Raw genomic sequence first — 26,118 nt, forward strand, 5'->3', positions numbered from 1 at the left:
AGTGACACTGGGAGTTCTAAGTTCATAAGAGCCTAACTGCTTCAGCTCTTCCTGTTTTGAGTGCAGCCACTGCCCTGTGAATGCTCACAGACGATGAGAGAGCACAAGGAGAAAAAGGCCCAGCCAACAGTCATCACCAACCACAGGAGTAAAGCCACCACCTTAGACCATCCATCCACAGTTCAAATGACCACAGTTACAATAATGACTGAAGGCAAGACCAGCAGAAGAAACCACCCAGCCTGAGTTCAAGCCAAATTGCTAACCCACAAAATCATTTTGGAATGGTTACATAGCAATAGATAACTGATCAACCTTTTCTCCTTACTTTTAGAAAGCAAGACTGTAGCCACTTACCAATTTAACAGCAAGTTTGTTTTAACTTCACAGCCACCACTACCCACCTTATTTCACGTGTCCTCAGAGAATGAAGAGTTCCCTTTTCCTGCCTAAGTCTGATGCCTTCTACTTATATCCTAATTCTCACTGAATTCTCCTATTTATCAGTGATTGCCTTCTTTGCATTATTAATTTGCTTCTGCTCCTTTGCCATAAGAATGCTCAAGTTTTCTCCATACCGAGGTGGAAAAGAGTCTTAACATTCCTCTTTAGACTCCAATAGCTTCCATTTTAATTCTCTCCTTTCACTGCCAAACTTCTCAGATGAGTGACCTAGAAAGTCCTTTCTTATACTCATTCTGCCTTGGAAAAATTATACTTATCCTTCAGGGCCCAAATCAAATATAGCCACCTGTCTGAAGCTTTTCTTAAGTAGCTCCTATTAGAAACCATTTTTTTAGGGGCACCTGGATGGCTCAGTCAGTTGAGCTCCTGACTTCGGCTCAGGTCATGATCTTGTGGTTTATAAGTTTGCCCACTTTGGGCTCACTGCTGTCAGCCTGTCAGTGGAAAGCCACTTTGGATCCTCTGTCCCCCTCTCTCTGCCCCTCCCCTCCTTGTACTCTCTCAAAAATAAACACTGAAAAAAAAAAAACTATCTTTTTAGCTCAAATAAAATTTTTATCTTCATTTTCATAGACTTTATGCTGTTTTTGCCCCCTCAGTATCCTTTCTTCTAGTAGGCAGAAATCTGTATCTTCTTTTTTAGAACTTAGTCATCTCCCTTTTGTTCCATCTAGTTCAAATAGGGCTGGAACATCCTTACTCCCCCCTCTCCCACTCCCAACCACACCAAAGGATCCAAGTCTGGCCAAATAGACTTAATCCCAAGACTTCTGAAACTATTTAGAAAGGAAGCCCATCACTGAAGTTGCTGAACTTATGGGATGTAAGCCTGGCACTGCTGTGGCCATCTTTGCCACCACTGAAGGAGATGCTGCCTGAGAATGGACCGAAGCCAGAAAAGAGCAGAGCTATGTATGATAAGTAAAATGAAACAGATTCTGAATATTACATTAAGTGTCTGGATCCAACCCTTGTCCAAGGCTAGTCTTTTCATTTATGTAAGTCAATAAATTCCTCTTTGCTTAAGCTGGTTTAACATTACTTTCTCCAGTAACAACTAAAAACTTAACACAGAATCTATAATTTGTATGTCTATAAGGGCGCCTGGGTGGCTCAGTCAGTTGAGCGACTGACTTCAGCTCAGGTCATGATCTCGTGGTCTGTGGGTTCGAGCCCCACATCACGCTCTGTGCTGACAGCTCAGAGCCTGGAGCCTGCTTCGGATTCTGTGCCTCCCTCTCTCTCTGTCCCTCCCCCACTCATGCTCCATGTCTCTCTCTGTCAAAAATAAATAAACATTAAAAAAAAATTTATAATTTGTATGTCTACCCAACAGACTAGAATAAGCTTAAGTGCAGAAACCTACTTTGTTTTCCTTTTCTTCTGCCCCACAACATTTAAAACCACCCTGCTTAATAAATACAGAGTTAAATTTAATGACCACATATTTTAAAGAATGGAATAAGAGCTATCAGTTTTGAAGACGAGATTTTGGATGGCACATGACTGGATATATGGTGGGAGAAATAAATCAAGTTTAACTGCCTATTATTGAACACCACAACACAGTCCATTTTTCACAAAATCGAATGGATTAGAATATTTTGCAAAGAGAAAGCGATACCGACTTGCAATTCATTTTCCACAAGCAAATGCCTATTTATTTAAGTAGTTTCCTGGCTACCATATTTGGTAATGATAGGACATTGTTCTGAAAGAGGAAATCTGGATTTTTTAAGTGAGTTTGAGATACAGTTTATTCAACAGAAAACACACTTACTCCAAATATTTTAAATTAATGTTACCTCTTATTTACTAACAAAGGTATAAAATAAATAGCTTGAAAAATATTTTAACAGTAAATGTGGTATTTTTCATATCAATTCATTTGCTTGCTCTATCCCTAGTATCAACCCAAAGCAGCACATGCTAAACTAAATTCAAGTCTAAGCAGTAAAAGTGAACTGTTAACAGCTGAATTACCATATTTTAGCTTTCCAAAAAATTATCATGCATGTATACTCAAATGGTAATAAAGGATTTGAAAGACTGTCCAAAAGTAACCCAGTGCTTCAGCTATTTTTCTGAGGCTGCTACACTGACATGCTCCATTAATTTTTTAAAATCAAAACTTCATTTGATGACAAACATTTATCAGGAAACAACTTTTGCACATGCTAATTCAAAATGCAAACTTTAATGCTAATGTTCTCCTAATTCAAGCTGGAAAATACAATATAACTAGTTTTTGAATGATGATTGTATACCATCTGCCAAAAATTTTCCAACATAGAGTAATCCAGTGATGATCACAAGGCAGTAGCTGCTTTAAATTGTTCAAAAGAGGGCAATTAAACTATTCAGTTAAACTTTGGGATACATTTGCAGATCCAAAAGAATTAATTTAAAAGCTCTTGGCTTCTTCTGTGGTAGACATTCATTTACAATTTAAATTTAAATCTCAGAAAAAAATAAAACCAGTCCTGCTACCCATCTAAATGCTTTCTGATCTTAAAATTCAAGATACATAAGAAAACAGAGGAACAATGATTTGAGTTCAACCATGCAAATATTTCTCCACTAAGATGAAAGTGAATCTCAAAGAAAAATAAATTATGGTACCCAACTGAATACTGTGCTACCATTAAAAATAATAATATCAACACTGCAATAACCATGGAAAATATTTGTTAAAACTGTAGCAAGTATCTACATATCTATACATACCTACAGATAGAGATATGTAGATACTTGCTACCAAACACTGCTAAAAGCAATATATTAACTAATTTAATCCTCACAAATTATATTAAGTAGCTACTATTATCCCTACATACAAATGAAAAACTTTCATACAAATTATATAATCTGCCCAAGTTCACAGTAGCTAGCAAGTGATGAGATCAGGACTCAAATCCAGGCAGTGCTAATTCACTACAATATATTTTTATGTTAAAAGTTATCTGAAATAAGTGTCTAAACATACCTTATCTATTATAAATACCAACTTCTTCCTCAAGGCTATGGTTATTTCTCTCTGCATTAATAAATAGATTTTACTGTTTTGTGTAATTCTATCATGAAGTGAATAATACTGCTATTTAATAATGTGCCATTTTATTAATTTATTCTCACCACATGACTAGCAAACTTATCATTTCACTGAGGTTATGAATTCACTCTCAGACTTCTACTGTAGTTGTTGAATGAATGCCTCAAAGACTGGGAAACGTAAGACACCATTGTCTTTATCAAAAAGAAGCTCAAATTCTGCAACAAACAAAAAACCAGACTAAAAGGGCTTTTTTTTTTTTTTTTAAGTTTATTTAGTTTTGAGTGGGGGGAGCTGGGTGGGGGCAGACAGAAACAGAGCACAACATCGGAAGCAGGCTCCAGGCTCTGAGCTGTCAGCACAGAGCCTGACACAGGGCCCGAACTCATGAACCACGAGACCATGACCTGAGCTGAAGTTGGACGCTTAACCGACTGAGCCACCCAGGTGCCCCTAAAAGGGCTTATTTATTAATAATTCAACTAAAACTGAAAAATCACGTGGCTGAGTTCAGAATAAACAAGTGGTGGCAGAAAAAATTATTTTGGAAACTGGGAGTAGGAGATGGCAACAGAAAACTAAAAATAGAAGAGGAGGGGTGCTTGACTGGCTCAGTCGGTGGAGCATACAACTAACTCTTGATCTCAGGATTGTTAGTTCAAGTCCCACATTGGGTGTAGAGATTACTTAAAAAAGTAAAAATCTTAAATAAAATTAAAAAAAAATGAAAATAGGAGAGGAGCTTCATCTCTTCTAAAAGGAAAAACCCCAGTAGACAAGATAACATTCTCCTATCTCTGTGATTCACGGAGGGAAAAAATTAATCTAACAAAAGTAACCAAGCACTTTGGTATTAGGCACTATACAACTCTGTTAAAAAGAGAAAATGTAGGAATGTCCAGGTGTTGGGTGAGATTAGGGTAGAGAAGCACAGCACTATTCCACAGGAGTGGAATGCAAGCCACATACTGAATTAAAAATTTTTTACAACTACATTAATGAAAATAAACAGATGAAATTATTAATAATATATTTAATTCAATTATCCAAAATACTGTCATTTCAATAAGTAACCAATTATAAAAATATGAATGGGACATTTTACATTCTTTTCTCATACTAAGTCTTCAAAATGTGGTATATATTTTATTTCAGATTACACATTTCAACTTAGACTAGCCATATTTCAAGTGCTCAAAAGCCAAAGGTGGCTATTGGCCAACTTAAGGCTAGAATTTATAAGGAAAGGAACAAAAAGCAAGGTGAACAAGCATCACTAATTTCTGGATAAGAAAAAATTTACCTTCCCAAAAGTCATCCCTTCCCTCAAGTCAATAAAATATCTCCAATGCCTATTACTTAATTTTCAGGGGAAGAAAAATTTTAAGTCCCATAGATAACATACATCCTTTTCATTAAGGTCTATGTTAACATTTTTGGTAAATTTTGTATTTTTAAAGTATACAATTTCTAATAGTTCTACAATTAGCAAATTGTTAACATTTCATAGATAAATGTGTTTACAATCAACCAAATAGGATTACAAAATTACAAAAAGATTAACTATTTAACTGTTTAAAAAAAAGAATCAAAACCAAAATAACTCATGGAATTCCTAGTTAACCTCAGCAAAAAGAAGGCCACCCTAATAGGATTTGAAGCCATGAGAATATTTAAATACATATTCATGGATGGTTCAGTAGGTTAAGCTTATGGCTCTTTATTTTAGCTCAGGTCATGATCTCACAGTTAATGACTTCTTGGGGCACCTGGGTGACTCAGTAGGTTAAGCTTCTGGCTCTTGATTTTGGCTCAGGTCATGACCTCACAGAGTTCATGAGATCAAGCCCCTCGGTGGGCTCTACACTGACAGCCACAGCCTGCTTGGGATTCTCTTTCCTCTCTCATGCAGAAGTGTGTTCTCTCTCTCTCTCTCTCTCAAAATAAATAAATAAATAAACACGTTAAACAAAAATAAGGGTGCCTGGGGGACTCGGTTAAGCATCCACCTCTTGATATCGGCTCAGGTCATGAAAGGAGATCAGCCCCACATCTGCACCGTCAGCACAGGGCCTGCTTGGGATTCTCTTGCTCTTGCTCTCTATCTCTCTGTCCTTCTGGCCCTCTCCCTTGCTTGTGCTCTAAAATAAAACAATAATTTTTGACAAGGTGATTCTAAAATTTATTCAGTAACCAAAAGGGCCAAAATAGCCAAAAACCTCTTGAAAAAGAACAAGGTGTGAGGATTTGCTCTACCCAATAAAGATTAATTATAAAGCTAATTTTATTTAAGATAGTATGGTATTTATGCAGGAAGAGATAAATTTAATAAAGAACAGGCTAAGAGGTCAAAAACAGAAACACAACTACAAAGACACCCGATTTAAGACAAGTAGCATATCAGAGCACAGGGAAAGAACTGTCTTTTTAATAAATTAAGCCAGAACAAATGGAGGGGAAATGAAATGGGACTCCTACTTCACTCCTTAAGCAAAATTCAACTGGAGACAAACCAAACGTCTGTGAAAGGAAGAACTATAAAGCTTTAGAATCAGAGAGAATGGAAAAATTTCTTAAACAAGACAGAAAGCACTAACCGTAAGAGAAAAATAATTTGACTATAGTAAAATCCAGAACTTTTATCAAAAGACACCAAAGAGAATGATAAAAACAAGCCACAAAAAAGGAGATATTTTTAATATATAACCAAAGGACTCAAATCCTAGATAAGTAACTTCTACAAATTAAAAAGAAAGATAATCATAAGAACCTCCAAAGAACATTGCCCACAATAGTCCCAAATAGGAACTAACCTGGAAGTGGTAATTAGCTCAACCTTCAGTTCCTCTCTCATCTCCAGAGGTCAGGGGATAAAGCTAAAAGTTCTAGTCCTCTAAAATGCCTCAGTCTTTCTGGTGACCAGCCCCACCCTGAAACTATGTAGGGATCCCAGACACTATTTATCTCATTAGCATACAAAAGAAAAAAAAGAGATTCCAAGGTCTTTAGGAGTTACATGACAAGAACCAAGCACAAAGACCTAATATTTTTCATTATATCACAGTTCATGCAACTAATACACTAATGCCAATGAACTAGAGCTATAAGAAAAAAATGAATAAAACTTAGAAACATGATAAGCAAAGACAGACACAAAAACACATACAATGATTCCATTTATATAAAGTTCAAAAACATGAGAAACTATTGTTTAAGAATGCTTACATAACGGTAAAACCAAGAAAAGGAAAGGATTCTCAAAGTTAGGACAGTGGTTACTCATAGAAGGGATGACCAAGGATAAGTACACTGGGGACTTTAGGAACATAAGCAATGTTCTAGTTCATAACCTATCGACTAGTTACACAAGTGTTTGTTTTACAAGTGTTTGTTAGATAATCATATATGCTTTATGCACTTAAAATTATTTGTTAATCATAGATGATAAATTTATTCACTGTTCTGTGGGTTACTTCATAATAAAAAAGAATCTACTCCCTACATATTTTAAATTTGAATATTTAAAATATTTTCATATCTATATTATACATGGTATGTGAAAACACCACCTACAATAGCATGTGGGTTTTTTTTAACTCACATGTGGCAAACTATACGAATACAAAAGCTCAATTTTTTAGTAATGGCATAAAAAAATACAAATAAGAACAATACTTTTCATTTTTTAATGTATAGGCTAAAATAAGGACCCTGCCCTTATATATTAAGGGATATGGGAAAAGGGTAAAACTGCAAAAGAAAACAAAACAAATTATGGTTTCTCAAATTTTCACTATCTGTGAATCATTTAATGGAATCGCATTTTACATGATTTATGTAAAAAAATTCACTGTCTTTAAAAATACAAAACATTTAGGGGCGCCTGGGTGGCTCAGTCGGTTAAGCGTCTGACTTCGGCTCAGGTCACGATCTCGCGGTCTGTGAGTTCGAGCCCCGCATCAGGCTCTGGGCTGATGGCTCAGAGCCTGGAGCCTGTTTCCGATCTGTGTCTCCCTCTCTCTCTGCCCCTCCCCTGTTCATGCTCTGTCTCTATCTAAAAAATAAATAAAACGTTAAAAAAAAAATTTATAATAAAAAAAATACAAAACATTTAAAAATAGAAAGATATTCCTATCAGTGAGAGATAATTGCACACTCACCACTGTATGTTATATCCAGCAAATTTATTTATTTGAACTGAATTAGAAAATCCTAATTATAGCTTGACAGGAAGGCAGCAATGTTTGGTGGTAATTCTATCAGATAGTTATGCATATATACATAAAACCTTGTGGATTACTGAAACAGCTCCCCAGTCTGTTTCTGCCACCACTCCACCCTCCACCTTCAGACTACTCTCAACACAGCAGCCAGAGAGATACTGAAAAACTTAGATCTTCTTACCTTTCCAACTCAGAGCTTTCAATAACTCCTATCTCACTCAGAAAAGCAGTTAAATCTTTACAACAGTCCACCAGGCACTCTAATATCTGGTCCCCCTATTACTTTTCCCCTATAACTCTCTTGTCTGAGACTGTCCAAGTGGCCTCCTTGTTGTTCCTCAAATACATTATACATCTAATTGAGAGTCTTTGCTCTTCAGTTCCCTCTGGACTGCTCTTCCCCTGGAGAGCTGAGTGGCATACTCTCTCACCTTCAAGTCTTCATTAAGAAGGTAACATTTAAGTTCTCCCTGATAATGTAGTTAAAACTGCAACTTTCTCTAACTCCATTGCCTATGCACTTTACTTTCTTCTTAGCATTTAAGTACCATCCAATGTACTATAGATTTTACTTGTGTATTTCATGGTCTTTCCCCTCTAGCCTATAAATTTCATGAAGCTGGGATTTACCTCTTAGGCTCACTCCTATATCTCTAGCACCCAGAACAATCCTAGAACAAGCAAGCTTTCATTCAAATGTTTGTTAAACAAATAAATGAAATTAAATCTAATATGGACCAGATTAGGAAGCAATTCTTCATTGTAGAGTGACTTGGGTACTCTGTAAGATACTTAAAAGTACATACAAATATCCAACTCAAAATGAGTATTTGAACCCAAGAGATACCAGATTTGTAATCCATTCTTGTTGCACTCATTTTCATTTAAAGCATATGGAAGTCATCTTAAATGTGTCAAATTATAAACCATTAATTTCTTTCTCTGAGGAATAAAATTATGTGTTACTGTCAGAATTGTTCCTCAGAACCACATGGTCGTTTTTAGTCAGACCAAAACACATTACTATTTTGAAGTACTTGTGGAAAATATAGTTCATGTCTGCTTGTTGATTAGAAATATGGGCCTTGGTGGGAATGCAAGCTGGTGCAGCCACTCTGGAAATAGTATGGAGGTTCCTCAAAAAATTAAAAATAGAACTACCCTACGACCCAGCAACTGCACTACTAGGCATTTATCCAAAGGATACAGGTGTGCTGTTTTGAAGGGACACATGCACCCCCATGTTTATAGCAGCACTATCAACAATAGCCAAAGTATGGAAAGAGCCCAAATGTCCATCAATGGATGAATGGATAAAGAACATGTGGTGTATATATATATGTGTATGTATACACATGTATATGTATGTATGTGTATGTATACACATGTATACACATATACATATACACACCACACACACACACACACACACACACACACACACACACACACAATGGAGTATTACTTGGCAATCAAAAAGAATGAAATCTTGCCATTTGCAACTACATGGATGGAACTGGAGGGTATTATGCTAAGTGAAATTAGAGAAAGACAAAAATCATATGACTTCACTCATATGAGGACTTTAAGAGACAAAACAGATGAACCTAAGGGAAGGGAAACAAAAGTAATATAAAAACAAGGAGGTGGACAAAATAGAAGAGACTCCTAAATATGGAGAACAAACTGAGGGTTACTGGAGGGGTTGTGGGAGGGGGGATGGGCTAAATGGGTAAGGGGCACTGAGGAATCTACTCCTGAAATCATTGTCGCACTATATGCTAACCAATTTGGATGTAAATTTAAAAAAATAAAACATAAAACAAGTTAAAAAAAAAAATACAGGCCTTGGGCTCAACAGAATAATTTCGCTGGAGATGAATCTTGAGGCATTAATTACCTATATAAAACTGAAGATCTGAAGTCATGAAAGTAGAGATTACCCTGGGAGAATGTGTAAAGTGAAGAAAGAAAAGACAAGGAGGAAATCATAAGGGCCTCTAATACTTAAGCAGGAAACAAAAGGTCAGAGGAAAATAACAGGTGTGAAGACTGGTTATCAGAGAAATAAAGGAATTCAGTGTCCTAAGAAATATGTGGTGAGTAATGTCAAAAACTCCAGAGAGGTGACACAAGATAAGGGCTGAAAAAGAAAAACACTTTAAATCTAAAAGCTCATTTGTGATTATTTTAATAATAGTTTTATTGACATAATTAACATATAAAATTCACCCATTTAAAGCATATGTCAATTGTTTTTATATAATCGGAACTACGCAACCATCGCCACTACCAAATTGCAGAACATTTTCGTCACCCCCAAAGAAACCCTTTATCCATTAGCAGTCACTCCTCATTTCCCCTTTCCATTAGTGATTTTTCAGAGAACACTTCAGAGAAGTTGAAAACTGAAAAAGTAAAGAATTACAAGTAACAAAGGTCTATTATTCTTTCAATTCTTTGACAGCAAAGGGAACTAGGAGAGACAGGAGGAGATATCAGGAATGGCTGTTTAAAATGGTTAAGGCCTTCAACATATGGTAGGTGAAAGACAAGACTTCAGGGGACAAAGAGTAAAAGGCACAGAAAACAAGAGATACACACTAGCTTAGATACTGAGTATAGTTGAATATGAATCAGAAGCACAGATTAAGGGTCTGACTTGAAAAGAAGAGACATCAGTCAATAAAAACGGAAGACTGGGGAGGGCCAATGGTGGAAAGCAGATTTTTACTATCTAAACTTGATAGTTCGGGGCGCCTGGGTGGCTCAGTCTAAGGTTAGGCATCGGACTTCGGCTCAGGTCTTGATCTCACAGTTCGTGACTTCAAGCCTCACATCCGGCTCTATGCTGACAGCTTGGAGCCTGGAGCCTGCTTCGGATTCTATGTCTCCCCTTCTCTCTGCCCCTCCCATGCTCATGCTCTGTCTCTCTCGATTTCTCAATAGTAAATAAACATTAAAAAAAAGTTTTTTTTAATAAATAAACTTGGTAGAGTTTTAAATATTTCATCATTTGTAAGCTTTATTAATTTTTTTTTAAATATGAAATTTATTGTCAAATTGGTTTCCATACAACACCCAGTGCTCATCACAACAGGTGCCCTCTACAATGCCCATCACCCACTTTCCCCTCCCTCCCACCCCTCATCAACCCTCAGTTTATTCTCAGTTTTTAAGAGTCTCTTATGGTTTGGCTCCCTCCCTTTTTTTTTTTCCTTCCCCTCCCCTATGGTCTTCTGTTAAGTTTCTCAGGATCCACATATGAGTGAAAACATATGGTATCTGTCTTTCTCTGCCTGACTTATTTCACTTAGCATAACACTCTCTAGTTCCATCCACATTGCTACAAAAGGCCATATTTCATTCTTTCTCCTTGCCAAGTAGTATTCCGTTGTGTACATAAACCACAATTTCTTTACCCACTCATCAGTTGATGGACATTTAGGCTCTTTCCCTAATTTGGCTATTGTTGAGAGTGCTGCTATAAACATTGGGGTACAAGTGCCCCTATGCATCAATACTCCAGTATCCCTTGGGTAAATTCCTAGCAGTGCTATTGCTGGGTCATAGGGTAGATCTAATTTTAATTTTTTGAGGAACCTCCACACTGTTTTCCAGAGTGGCTGCACCGGTTTGCATTCCCATAAGCTTTACTATTCTAAAACAAAGGTAATGAATATGAAACAAAGGGATTTTCCTGTTATTAGGATATACAAAGTGACAAGAGACTGTCTCACTTCAACAATGAAAAGCAAGGTAAAAAAGCTAAAAAAAAGAAAATACTTTTAAGAGACATCAGAGAGCAGAACACACACACAAAAACTCTAATGAATTAAATTCCAGAAAGTGATAAACCTCTCATGAAGAGGCCGGTCCACTGCTACTCGAATCCCTGGCACAGAAGAGCAGGAAGAATGCATTGTAGACAGGGATGAGAAACTCATTAGACTTTTAACAAACACTTTCAATAGCCACGTGTAGGCTACCATGACAGATTAGAATTCTGAGGCATGGCAGAGGTAAGTCTGAATGGTCTAAAGCCCTAAGAATTACAAGGAGTCCCAGGCATGGAACAAGTCTGTACCTACCCATCAACTCTTTCCCTTGGGTCTTCATTAAATGCACAGGTAGCACACTGAAATCTGGGACAGGGCAGAAGAGCTAAGGGATCCCCCTTAAAGTATGTGGGCCTCCCTGAAGAATAAGGCAGCCACCCTCCAAAGGAGGGCTGGGCAGGTGAAGAGGGAGAAATCCACCTGAGGCACTCCAAGTTTTCAGCTACCCAATGGCTGGGGATGGGGCAGAAGAGCTGAGAAAAAGCCCTCCAAAGCATTCCAGGCCTTTATGTAAGACAGGTGCCCTCCAGAGAGGCTGGAGTAAGGGCAGCAAGGCAGAGAGATCTCCTGAGACACCAAAAACCAAGAAAGAACAAAGTAGAGAACAAAGAGACTTCCTGACAACCTAAAAAGCTAGCAGCTAGGCTGAAAAAAAAAATCTTTGGAATCAAGTCAATGTTCAGATCCCAAATCCTTCTAAAGAGAAAGCCATTATTGCTCCCCAAGGTACTTCAACCCAATAGTGAACTGAATCAAATTAAAGTTGAAATAAAGCACAGACCCATCTTACTTAAAAATCAGACTTTCTCAATTTAGTGGCCTGACAGAATAAGGGGCATTTAAGTTGTCTAATATATAATCAAAGATTAGGAGACAAAGAAGAAAATGTGATCCATTGTTAAGGAAACAGTCAAAATAAACAGACACAGAGATCGCCCAAATGTTGGAATTATCAAACAGAAACTTTACAATAGTTAGGATGAGGGGTGCCTGGGTGGCTCAGTCGGTTAAGTGTCCAACTCTTGATCTTGGTTCAGGTCATGATCTCACGGTTTCTGAATTTGAGCCCCGCACTGGGCTCTGTGCTGACAGTGCAGAACCTGCTTGGGATTCTCTCTCTCCCCTTTCTCTCTCTGTCCCTACCCAGCTTGTGCTCTCTCTCTCTCTCTCTCTCAAAATAAATAAACATAAAAAAATTAAAATAATTAGGATGCAGACGCTAAATGATCTAGCAGAAAAAGGAAATGCATATATGGGGTGATGGTGGTTTCAGCAGAATGATACAAATTACAAAAAAGAATCAAATACAAGAAAAATACATCAGAAATGAAGAATTAATGGACTGAACAGCATTAGAAAAGATGGTTAAACTTGCAGACAAATCAGAAGAAAACATCCAGAGAAAAAAAATAGGGGAGAGAGGTAAAATACCATGCCTATAGGACAATTTCAAATGGTCTAACATTTATGGGACTTGGGAGTCCCAAGAGAAGATAGAAGAGCATGAAACAGAAGAAATATTTGAAGAGAAAATAGCCAAGAACTTTCTGCAAATGAAGAAAGACCTCAACCAAGCAAACCTAAGAAGTTTATTGAAGCCCAAGTAAGATAAAAATACACTACAGGGGTCCCTGGGTGGCTCAGTAGGTTAAGTGTCTGACTCTTGATCTTGGCTCAGGCCATGATCTCACAGTTCATGAGAGACAGCACAGAGCCTGCTTAGGATTCTCTCTCTCCCTCTCTCTAGGTTCCTCCCCCAGGCCCACACACACTCTCAAAATAAACTTTTTCTTAATTTAAATTTAAGTTAATTAACATACAGTGTGGTCTTGGCTTCAGAGATAGAGCCCAGTGATTCATCACTTACATATCCCAGTGCTCACCCTAAAAAGTGCCCTCTTTAATGTCCATCACCCATTTAACCCATCCCCCACCCACCTCCCCTCCAGCAACCCTCAGTTTGTTCTCCGTATTTAAGAGGTTTGTGTTTTTTTTGTTTTTGTTTTTGTTTTTTGAGAGAGAAAGGGCACAAGTGAGTGAGGGGCAGAGAGAGAGAAGCAGGGCTCAAGCTCACCTGGAATGGGGTTCAAACTTAAGAACCGTGAGATCATGACCTGAGCCGAAGTCAGATGCTTAACCAACTGAGCCACCCAGGTGTCCCCTCCCCACCTCAAAAAAGAGTCTCTTATGGTTTGCTTCCTTCACAGTTTTTATCTTATTTTTCCTTCCCTTCCCCTATGTTAATCTGTTGTGTTTCTCAAATTCCACTAGTGAAATCGTTTGATATTTGTCTGACTTAAAATAAATAAACTTTAAAAAATATATATACTAGAGAATGAACCTAATGGGATCACAGAGTAATGTAGGTTAAATGACTACCTGGAAAGAAGTGGCTTCAGTTCCTATTAATATGCACAGAGTTAAAGTCAAATCAATCTAAAATATAGAGTCTATTTATTCCTAAAGAAACCAGGGGGGTTAGGGGCACCTGGGTGGCTCAGTCAGTTAAGCGTCCAGCTTCGGCCCAGGTCATGATCTCACAGTTCGTGAGTTTGAGCTCCACGTCAGGCTATGTGCTGACAGCTTGCAGCCTGGAGCCTGCTTCGGATTCTGTGTCTCCCTCTCTCTCTGCCCCTCCACAGCTCATGCTCGCACTCTGTCTCTATCAAAAATAAATAAACTTAAAAACAAAACAAAACAAAACAAAACAAAAACAGGGAAGTTTCTATAAAGACTTGTAGAATTTAAAACTTTTCTCCAAATTTATATATGTTAAATATATACCTATATTTCTTGTTTAGGGTATGACACAAACTTCTTTTTAAACCTAATTTTACTCTATGATTTTTAATGATATTTTCACCTTTCCCTTTTTTTTTTGGTTGAAATCTTTTTTTGATAAAAATTAATAAGCTAAATCGCCAACCTCAATTAGCAAAAATAAAAAATATTCTCGGGGCGCCTGGGTGGCGCAGTCGGTTAAGCGTCCGACTTCAGCCAGGTCACGATCTCCCGGTCTGTGAGTTCGAGCCCCGCGTCAGGCTCTGGGCTGATGGCTCGGAGCCTGGAGCCTGTTTCTGATTCTGTGTCTCCCTCTCTCTCTGCCCCTCCCCCGTTCATGCTCTGTCTCTCTCTGTCCCAAAAATAAATTAAAAAAAAAAAACGTTGAAAAAAAAAAAAAATATTCTCTCAAAAAAAATCCTAAAATCTACATCTATTAATATGAACTTTCTATAATTAAACAATATACTTTCATGGAGGAAAACCACTAATATACTCAATTATTAGTGTGATAGGATGCCAAAGGTGTGTAAGAGACATTCATGTGAGCTGATTTACAATGTTAAAAGATTTCTATTGGCTTTGCCGAAAAAAGGCCTAAGGAAAACCAAAATGGAAACCAGGAGACCAATTAATATGTAACTGAAACAATCTAGAAAAGAACCAGTAAGGACTTGAACTAGGTTGGCAGCAATGGAAATATTAAGAATGGTTTCATTTAAACTAGCAAACAAAAATGTTAAGTTTAGACAGTAAATGAAATGGGGGAAAAACACAATAACATGACAAAGAATGATTTAATTGGTGGGAAGGGGTATTATTTTTTAACAGTGTAGTGAGGAAAAAGATGAAATTGGAATGGTAACCTGGACATAAGGGGTGAGTCATGGGAAAGCGAAGAGAGAAACCATCCTGAGCTTCACAAGTTTAAAGATGGATGAGCCTAGCAAGCTCTCACACTCTTTAATCTCCATACTACACTTTATAATTACACTTTGCCCAAGTACTACAAGCAATTAATAAAGGGTTTGATTCTCTCATTTTGACAAAAAGCACTACACTGTAGTCTAATAAGCACTAGCAGTCATTATACCACCTTGAGCTCCTAGGAGCAACATTCTACACATAAAAGACTCACAACACAGGGCATTCATCAAGAACAACTTTATGTATCTGCATATATATATCACTCTTTGGGAGGGGGACATGGAAGGGGGAATACAATTACAGCAAGAGTTTCCTGTTCAAAGACATTTTACTGACAAAGCAGTTTTCAATCTAACTCAAAATCCCAACACTAGTACTGCTTTGTGAAGATAATTACTGAACTTTGGACTACTTTATTGTCCATTCATTTAACATGAATCATTAAACATACTCTGACATTACCCCAATTCCAACAGGACAAATAACAGTAAGCTTTTGTGCTAAATGTTATGGTATATGCCTCCATTTCCAACATAGCTTAAGAAAACATAAAACTGAGTTATAATCAAGAACCCCCAAATAGGGAATAATAATGAAAAACTGACATGATGAAAAACTGACATGAATTTTTCTAGAATATTCCCCCCAAACTCCAAAATTACTATGGCTAACAAAACCTTGTCTTCACATGACACCAACTGCATTAAATTTGTAGTTTTATAGAACAGTAACAAAGAAGAGAAAATGTAGTAGCAAGACTTGAGGCTTAATTATCAGACTTATTAACTGTGTAATCTTAAACTACTTAATCTCCCTTTGTCTTAGTTTTCTTATCTGTTAAAGACAGATCACATCTCAGTATTGTTGGGGTTAAAAAAAATAATATACGTAATGCCTAGTTTATAACAGGCATTTAATAATACATATATGTATTACACAAGTCCAGTTATTGGAACAACCATCACTATATTCATACCACTAAAAAAAAGGCAGCTTATCAGATGAAAAGATGTTCAATAGCATTACTCATTAAAGAAATGCAAATCAAAATCACAATGAGATACCACTGCATACCTACTAGAATGGCTAAATTATTGGAACCCTCATCCTTTGCTGATGGGAATGTAAAATGGTGCAGCCACTTTGGAAAACACTTTAGTGTTTTCTCAATAAATGAAACACAGAATTTCCATATGACCCAGCAATTCCACTCCTAGGTATATATACCCAAAAGAATTAAAAACAGGATGACTGTACACTAACCCTCACAGCAATATTCACAATAGCTAAAAGGTAGCAACAACCTAACTGCCCATCAAAATATGGGTATACAAAATGTGGTATTTTACTGAATCTCAAAAGCATTATGCCAAGTGAAAAAAGTCAGACTCAAAAGGCTATATATCCTGGGGTGCATGGCTGGCTCAGTTAGAAGAATATACAACTCTTGATCTAGTGGTCATGAGTTTGAGCCCCATGTTGGGCATAGAGATTACTAAAAAAAAAACCAACAACGTTGGGATTGAGGGAGGAATGACTTCCTCTGAGTTGCAGATGACCATTTGTTAAATAAATAAATAAATAAATAAATAAATAAATAAATGGCTGAATATACTGTATTTATAGGACATTCTGGGAAGGCAAAACTAAAAAAATCAGTTATCTAGAGGGTAAGTGAAAGGTACTGATTAATCACAAAGGGGAATAAAAATAGTTTTTGGAGTGATGGAGTGTGGTGGTGGCAGTTATACACCATCACTAACTCATAACTTCTAGAGCTGATACCTAAAAGATGAAGTAAATTGTATCTCAATAAATCTGATTTAAAAAAAAAAAACCCTAAATAGTGTGTCACACATTTCATTTTTCATTTTTTTTTAAGTTTTTTAAGTTTTTTTTTTTAATGCTTATTTATTTTTGAGAGAGAGGAGACAGAGCATGAGTAGGGGGAGGAGCAGAGACAGAGACACAGAATCTAGCAGACTGCAGGCTCTGAGTTGTCAGCATAGAGCCCGAAGCGGGGCTTGAACCCTACGAGCCAGGAGATCATGACCTGAGCTGACATTGGACTCATTTTTCATTTTGTTTTAATGTTAGTGTATTTTTGAGAGAGAAAGAGACGGACACATAGAATCCGAAGCAGGCTCCAGGCTCCAAAGAGGGCCTCAAACTCAGGAACTGTGAGATCATGACCTAGAGGAAGTCGGATGCTTAACTGATTGAGCCACCCAGGCGCCCCCATGTCCTACATTTCAATACAGGCAGAATTCCAGTCCAATAAATGTCATTATGAGATCTAGTCAAATAAAACTAGGCTACATTCCCTGGAGCCAAAAAGACCACCTTTTCTCAACTCAGCACTGTAGTCTAAAAAATATATACACACTAAACTAAAAAAAGAGGTCAGAACAGTTATAAATTATGTCATGAACACATATAAAGTAACTTAATAAAATCAGTTTGATTATGGATACTTACAGCACTATGGTTTTTTATAGGTATAATTAGGTCTCCTTCAGAGCTTATCTTGGGAGGAAATTTAAGCTTCGTGTAATTCCCTAACCTGCAAATAAAACATCTAAAAAATTGTTTTCCTGTTCGCTAATTAGGTACTTTTTCCAAGTGTGTGTATCTCTCCCATCAACATCCACATTCTTTTCACCAAAAGGCAAAGCACCTGCTCAGATTTCCCTTTATTGTGTCCTATTGTCATTTTCCCTACCCTTTTATCTTGAAAGAGGCTTTTGTCTTTGTTTTTCCCTCTCATTCCACCACAGAACTTTATTTTTAAGTAAGCTCCACACCCAACGTGGGTCTCAAACTCACAACCCCAAGATCAGGAGTCCTGCGCTCTATCATACGGACAGCGGAACTCTTAATGTCTTCCTGCCTCCACTGTTATTTTCTGAAGATAAACTGCCAATTTCTGTTTTATAGGTAGGAAACTACTTTTTAAAAAATAGCCTGTTTCAATCAGGATTTCCCTTTATTGCAAATGTTTTAATTTTCTTATTTTTGAGACAGACAGACAGACAAAGCGTGAGCGGGGGAGGGGCGGAGAGAGGGAGACAGGATCCCAAGCAGGCTCCAAGCTCCAAGCTGTCAGCGCAGAGCCTGATGCAGGACTCGAACTCAACTACAAGATTGTGACCTGAGCCAAAGTTGGCGCTCAACCGACTGAGCCACCCAGGCGCCCTAAATTATTGCAAAATTTTTAACCAAATTTCTTAACACTGCCTATTCTATACCTTTCTCACAAATTTCTTATCAAATCCCTACTCATTTCACAATAGGAACTAGCATTACTCATCTACTCATTTAGAGTCCAACTTCTCTTTCAGTCTCCTTAACCATGTCTTCCACACTACTCAAGCCACAAGTTCATAGCTTGTGTTAAGATTTTCTGAATCACCCAAATAATATAAAAGTTCTGACCACTGGCCTCCAAGTTCTTTATTGTGGATGTTTACTTATTCTCATCTCTTATTTCACCCCCGTCCTGTCCTTATCTTTTCAAATACTTCCTTAAACTTTTATTTTCTCCTAAGTTTTTCTCCAAGTTCTTCCCTGTGCACTGAAATATTTCTGTCCTTCACACTTCATCACCCTCCTCCTACAGTAACAGTTTAAGTAAGATCTAAACTCTTTACTCAAGGGATACATGGCTGGCTCAGTTGGTAGAGCATGCAACTCTTGATCTCCCCATACCCCTACACCCCACACAGGGGGTAGAGATTACTTAGGAAAAAATAAATAAATACTTGCTGTTAAACCAACAATAATTGCCTTCAAATATATTAAAAGAGTGTTTAAAAATCCCATACACAACCAGCCAGTGTGGGATAGGGAAGCAAAACAATGGGGCTTGACCCCAACATATCAGAGTTCAAAACCCAGCTCTACCATTCACAAATTGTAATTATAATTCAGCAGTTTAGTCTTCCTGGGCCCAAAATTATTAATCTGTAAAGTGAGGACAATAAACTTATCTTTAAAAAAAATTCCATCTCAGGGGTGTCTGGGTGGCACACTTGGTTGAGTGTCTGACTTTGGCTCAGGTCATAATCTCACAGTTCGTGAGCTGAGCTCCACACGGGGCTTGCTCCTGTCAGCACAGAGCCCACCTAGGATCCTCTGTCCCCCCCCCCCCTTTCTCTGCCCCTCCCAACTCACTTGCACTCTCTCTTTCAAAAATAACATTAAAAAAAGAAATTCCATTTGCTTTTGTACCTAAACAGCTAAATTAAAAATTTTAAGAAACCCAAAAAGTAGTTTAAAATTATATAAATTTCCTTTTTAACTGCCTAAAATGTGAGTGTGTACTCTCCCTTTGTGTTCTGAATCCATCAGTTCTAAATAGCAAATTGCAGAGAAATGGAAGGATACAACATATACACAAATGCACAAAATAAAGATATCAAAAATGTGACTCCCCCAGAGAATAGAGAAAACAAAGTTTCTTCTAGTCCCAACCTTAACCCTATGAACAACCTAAAAGATATCCTATAGCAATATTACTCCAAAGTATGATAATTCCCAACAAGATTCATGTATGAATTCTATCAAAATGATGAGAAATTATAAACTACTGATAATTCATTTCTCATAGGAGTTAGTTTTCCTTTTCAAGCAGGAATCCAAGACAGAACAGAATTTTCTGTTCTGCATTGTATATCTGCATTGTTCAGTCCAGTAGCTACTAACCACAAGCAGCTTGAAATGTGGTACTTGAAATGTGACTAGTCCAAAGTGAGATGTGTTTTTTTTAAAGGGGGACTTTTTTTAAATTCATTTTTTTATTTTTATTTTTATTATTATTTTTTTTTTTTTAGAGAGAGCGAGCGAGCACAAGCTGGGGAGAGGGGCAGAGGGAGAAAGAATCTTAAGCCTGACATGGGGCTCGATCCCACGACCCTAGGATCATGACCTGAACCGAAATCAAAAGTTCTACACTCAACCAACCGAGCCACTCAGGTGTCCCACAATGAGATGTGTTTTAAGTGTAAGATGCATACCAGATTTCCAAGACACACACACACACACACACACACACACACACACACACACACAAAAGTAAAAAAGTGTCTTACATATGTGGCTCTCATTTAGTATTTTTACCGGAGAGCATTAATTTAGATAAAAACTCTCAAATAAAAAAATGGATACCAAAAAATAATTTTTTAAATGGATAACAGAATAAGCAGCTTAATATCTCACTGCTTGGTAGTATCACAGCAAGGTCTAGAACCTGATCACCTTTACCCTAACCTCATTAATAGGAGAAACTCATCCTTTAAGACTCAATTTGAGTATCATCTTCCTCAGATGCACTCCTTTCCCCTCACCAGCCTATATGACCGTATCCTTTTTAGTACTTTGGATCTACTACTGCCCTTATAACCATACTATTATCTCTTGTGTCTCATTTTTTTTCTATACCTGGAACCATTGCAGTCCCAGGCATCCTTGCAGGCCCTATGAAAACAAAGTCTTGCAGAGTTAATTTTTAGCCCTATTCAGGTACAACAAATCACATACTATGTAAATGCACAGTATTAAAACATTCACCTTTATCATTTACCTGTCTTAATTTCTTCTTGGAATATGGAAAATATAATAAAATAGATAATTTATGTTATCAAAGTGAGTAACAAGTTACAAAGCATTTAAAAAAGCGCTTTGCCCTGCTGCTCTGAAAAGTTTGGTCTGATGCTCTGATAAGAACTATGAGCTCTTGGGAAATTCAACACTCTCGTTAGATAGAAGTTCAGTTACTGAATGTGCTTACGAGTGCAAAATGTGCCAGATTAAAGAAAGATTCCTGGACATGTAACTCATGCACAATCTTATTTTAGAACCATTCATGGCAGAAGGGAGAAGCAAAGAATCAGATGCTTATCGGGCTCTCTGCTGTCAGCGCAGAGCCCACTTCAGATCCTGTCTCCTCTCTCTGCCCCTCACCCACTCGCATGTGCAACTCTCTCTCAAAAATAAAATATTTTTAAAAATTAAGAAAAAAAAATCAGATGCTTAATATACAGCTAATTGCCTAAAGTTATAGTTTCTAATTCCTTAATGCAAGCATGCCAACTTTTACGTTCCATTTAACAGCAAAACTTGTGAAACCTATGGATGAAAACAGCAAAATACAGCACTTGCCAAGAAAAACTGCAAGCAACATGCATACAAAACAGATTTTCATAATATGCTTGGTATCTATATAAAGTCACTTCTGAGTTAAGTTTGAGTTAAATAACAAAATCTCTCTATTCTCAGTCATAATGCTTTTCAGTACTCAAAAACAGTCTTAATATTAAACAAGCAATTATCTTCAACTGTATAGACCTCAACTAGAGCACTTCAGTCTAACCTGCCATGTGGAATAAGAGCACTAACACCAAGTATAGGAGAATATGCTGAAAGGAGTCTACTGTGGAGACTTAATCACAAGCCAAGGAGGCAAAGGTACAAAGTCTTTCCTGGTGTCAGTGTCCCTAGACCTCCAAACTGGCTTTCCCCTTATACTAAGTCTTCACCACTCTTCTAATAGCTTTCTTTTTTTCTACATCTCTTCTACTCTGTGACTTACTCCAACACAGTAAACATTTTTCCCAGCAGAGTGTCTGTCTTGACACCCACTTGGAAAGATGTGAGGACCTCTTTAATAGTTAATCTCGTTCAAAGACGAAGACCTCCTTCCTGTCAATTCAACACCCACTGTTCAAAATAAAAATATAATTACAACCTCAACTTCTATCAGGCTGATGAACAGAAGCAACTACCACAGGCTCGCTCTTTCACGTTATCCCCAGCCTGTCCTCCTCACTTAATTTTCATTTCCCTCCTCAATCCCTGCTCCCCCCCAAAAACAAATTTCCACAGATGGAGAATCTCTTTTTTAAAGCCAAACCATTCAGTGAGGAAAATAAGTATGTGCTTTTTTCTTCAACTATGTATTGTTCCTCTCTCACTCAGGAAGAGTTTAGAAAATATTTTTAATCTGACCGCACTCCCGGAAAGATGATGCGCTAAATACATACTGAAATAATACTGTTTCCCCGAAGCAAGTGGATTCGCGGGAAAAAGGGAAACGGGAGAGGAAATAAAATCATTATCCCATAAGCTGGAGATGGGACAAGGAGGTGAAGGCGCGGGGGGGGGGGGGGGGGAGGTTATGGTGGAGGGGGGTGGAGGGGAGCTACACAGAACTGAGAAGTGCAACACACTTCGCCAGAATCTAACAATTCAACAAGAGAATAGGACCGGCCACTTCGGCTCCTGCCGGGTCCCGAAGGACAAGAGGGCTGTCTCCCTCCCCCCCACCCTTGGGAGAAAACTAACTTCCAGGCGCACCACCTCCCAGCCCCCGCCAAGAGGGGCCTAATGGGGGTGCGGGCCCCTCGCACCTTCGGCGGGACAGTCAGCAACGGCCTGGGTGGAAGCAAGGCCCGGGGGAGGTGAGTCTGGCTGGGGCAACGCCAAGAGTACCAGATGGAGGGTCAAAGGCGGGCACCCGGGGACTGGGGGCCGCCTCAAGAGACCCTCCCTTCCTGGGCCCCCCGGGGCCCCTCACTGCCCTTGAACAGCAGGGTCCCGGATACCGGCCCCCGCCACACCTATCGCTCCTCACCTCACGCTGCCCGAGCCTCTGCCTCCACCACAACCCGAGCCGCCGGAGCAGCCACGGTGCGAGCCATTTCCCTCTCAGCCGCCGCCAAGAGACTCGGCGGACTCCACGGCCAGCCAAGCACAGCACGTCACTTCCGACCAGAGAAGCACCGCCTTCCGCGCCCAGGCTTCTGGTGGATTGGCTGGTGCAGACGGCCTACCTGAGGTAGTGGGCGGGGCTTGGGCGCGTCCCGCGAGGCTAGAACTCAGGGTGTGGGGGCCAGGCTCCCCGGGGAAATGCCTAGCAGGTTCTGGATACCTCTCCTCGCAGCACCAGGCCAGGGACCGGGATGCCTCCTGGAACCCCAGCCGGCCCCCTCTCCGGCCGGGCGTCCGCCAATCACCAAAGTACTCTATTGTTCCCCTGCCCTCTCCGGGGATTCAGCAGTCTCCTCCAACCCGGCTGTGGCTCCCAGATTCGTGGTTTTGGCCTCAGGCCGCTGCGATATTAGTTTGTGACTGGAAGACCGAAAGGAGCAGGCAAGATATAAAATCATGCACTCCAAGCAGTGTTTACCGACTCCTCACGGTGGATCAGGTGCTGTGGGGCGTGTAATTAGTAGTCCATCACGTGGATTGTGTAAAGCTCTTTCACATAAGTGTCTCATTTAATCCTCAGCAGCCAGGTATGGAAGATAGTCCAATGATAACTCACAGCCAGACAGACGGCTCTTCACTACATTACCACATATCTTTAGATGCAATCTCCATAATAATATCTGCCTCATGAGAATTGAATAAGATTATGCCTGTAGAGTTGAGCCTTCAAATGTCCGATTTAAAAATTATATAACCATGTCAAGCAGATAAGAAAATTGTCCGTGTTTACATATGGTGAAGCTGGGAGCAGGATTCAAACTCGGTTCTGATTCCAATCTGTAGCATTTTACAACAGATTGTCCCTTAAACGGTAAGAGAAGGGGGTGCGCTCCTTCCAAAGGCTTACAATCTAATGTGCTAGATAGACTGATTTGGGCTGCAATTTTCAGTTAAAAAAAAAATTTTTTTTTAATGTGAGAAGGCTGTAAGTAGAAACTTAGCTCCAACAAATAATGGGAAAGAAACGTTTTCTCTTTCTTTCTTTTTTTTTTTTTTTTTTTTTTTTTTTTTTTATTTTGTAGGATGGATGTGAAGTGGATGAAGCCCTCTAATCACTGTAATAAACCTGCCTACACCTCCCAAGAAATGCGGAGACTGGATAGAGTTGCTATGCTATGGAGAAGTCTAGAAACAACTGTATTCTTTGTGGCTATGGCTACCAACTCCTACTCTTAGCTTTCCATCTCTTCCACCCCTCCCCCAACCCAACTTCCAGGCAGACTTTACACACCCTAGAAGAATGTCCCTTAGGAATCTGTTTAGTTCCACAGCATTGTTCTGCTTTATCTTCTCATCAAAGGAGGAATTTCTAGAATTGGCAGCTCTTTCACAAGATTAAAAGGGGAGGGGTAAACGATTTATCTCAGCTGGTTTCCTAGCTTCTGCTCAAGAACTGAGTGTGCCTTCAGAAAGAAGGAAGACGCCTTGAGGGAACTCTGTGTCTAGAGGGAATATTAACCGTTTGACTTTTTTAATCTTTCTTATATTTTTCTTATGAGAAATATTTTCTGAGTCCCAGCAGCAGAGAGCCTTTGCTTGAGTGAACTTCATTATGTTGTTATACCTCTTGAATGGCCAATACTTAACAGGCTCTGATTGACCAGAAGGGTCCCAATAGGAAGAGATAGAAAGGGAGTTGAATAGTGCTCCAGATTCCAAAAAATCAGCATCCACAAATTGCCAGGTGTCAAGAATCTGAACTAGTAGCCCTCCCTTAGCAGCTTCTCTCTCTGGCAGAGGGTGTATGAAGATGTATGTGTTAGCAATAGAAATACAGATTTCTAGGACAAACTGGCACTGCTGTCATTTGAAGAACCAGATAAGAACATAGTTGGCAGCCATTTCTCTCTTCTTTCTCCTACTAGCTTCAATATTAAGATTTGAAGGTAGAGAAAAGAATTGAGGAGGAGGTATTATATTTTTAAGTGTTCCAATCCTAACCTCCCACAGAGAACTTAACAGCACCACAAATATTTCCAAACTTCTTCCAGTACCAAATGAGAAATGGGCAACCTAGTTTTATCACAGGGAAAAGAAAAAAAGGCTGATATTTATTGAGCATTTGCTAAGGCCAGGCCCTCTTCTTAGTGCTTTACAAGTCATCGAATTCCTCTAACAACCTTATTAAAAGGTGCCATTATGATATCCTCATTTTGTAGCTGAGAAATTTGAAGAAAAGAGAGCATAAAGTAATTTGCCCATAGTCACACAGCTACTAAATAGTACAGCTGGGATCCAAACCTGGGTCTAACTGCAAGGCCCATGCTCTTTTACCTTCAAACTGCCCCCCAAAAGGCCATGGAGATTTTAACAGCTATAAAATAGCTACTAAAGGCCATTTATCAGTAAATTCTTCACTTTCCTTTCCCAATGCTGTATCCCTACCCCAGTAGAACTCTGCTGAGTCCTATACCACACAACGTAAAACCTGTGGTCTCTACTTCTTGGAGATCATTACCTAAGACAGGTAACACTGTCATAGAGAAATGACATTATGAACATTAAATGTGTGGATAGTAAAAGGATGTAAAGTTTGTAGAAGGAATAGGGAATGTTGCCTTGTAATTCATTCAGAAAAAAAAAAAAGTATTGAGCCCCTGTTGGCAATATATCAGACACTATCATCTGTGCTAGAGATACAGTAGTGAACAAGACAAGGTGTCCCTGCCCTCATAGAGCTTAGTCCATGTCCAACAGCGGAGACCAACATTGAGCACCTAATTAAACAATTGTTTAAACTGTGATAAGTGGTGTGAAGGAAAACTACATGTGCTTTGATTTAGAATAGAAGGCAGGGGCACCTGGGTGGCTCAGTCAGTTGAGTGTCCAACTCTTGATTTTGGCTCAGATCATGATCCCAGGGTCATGGGATCAAGCTTCGTGTAGGGCTCCAAGCTAAACATGGAATCTGCTTAAGATTCTCTTCCCCTCTGCCTGTTCCCATGCTCATGTGCTCTCTCTCTCTCTCTCTCTCTCTCTCAAATTAAAAAAATATATATAAGATAAAATGGAAGGCAGAAAGGCCTTCTCTGAGGAACATTGAGCTGAGGTCTAAAGGATGAGT

The 26,118-nt window shown here is 38.8% G+C and overlaps 2 protein-coding genes across 2 annotated transcripts in view; one reads left to right on the forward strand and one right to left on the reverse strand.

Annotated features, from left to right (window-relative positions):
- Nucleotides 1-22,989, reverse strand: part of PIK3C2A (phosphatidylinositol-4-phosphate 3-kinase catalytic subunit type 2 alpha) — a 118,184-nt gene extending 95,195 nt beyond the window's left edge. The window contains exon 1 of the mRNA XM_042904174.1: nt 22,918-22,989. The gene's annotated coding sequence lies outside the window, so the exon portion shown is untranslated. The remainder of the gene's footprint in view (nt 1-22,917) is intronic.
- Nucleotides 94-24,575, forward strand: LOC122201262. Its single transcript, XM_042907165.1, has 3 exons — nt 94-214; nt 22,877-23,435; nt 24,077-24,575. The coding sequence occupies exons 1-3, from the start codon at nt 94-96 to the stop codon at nt 24,228-24,230; spliced, it is 834 nt and encodes a 277-aa protein (XP_042763099.1). The 3' UTR covers nt 24,231-24,575.
- Nucleotides 24,576-26,118: the final 1,543 nt, after the last annotated feature.

Source organism: Panthera leo, chromosome D1, assembly GCF_018350215.1.
Source record: "Panthera leo isolate Ple1 chromosome D1, P.leo_Ple1_pat1.1, whole genome shotgun sequence".
NCBI classification, from domain to species: domain Eukaryota; kingdom Metazoa; phylum Chordata; class Mammalia; order Carnivora; family Felidae; genus Panthera; species Panthera leo.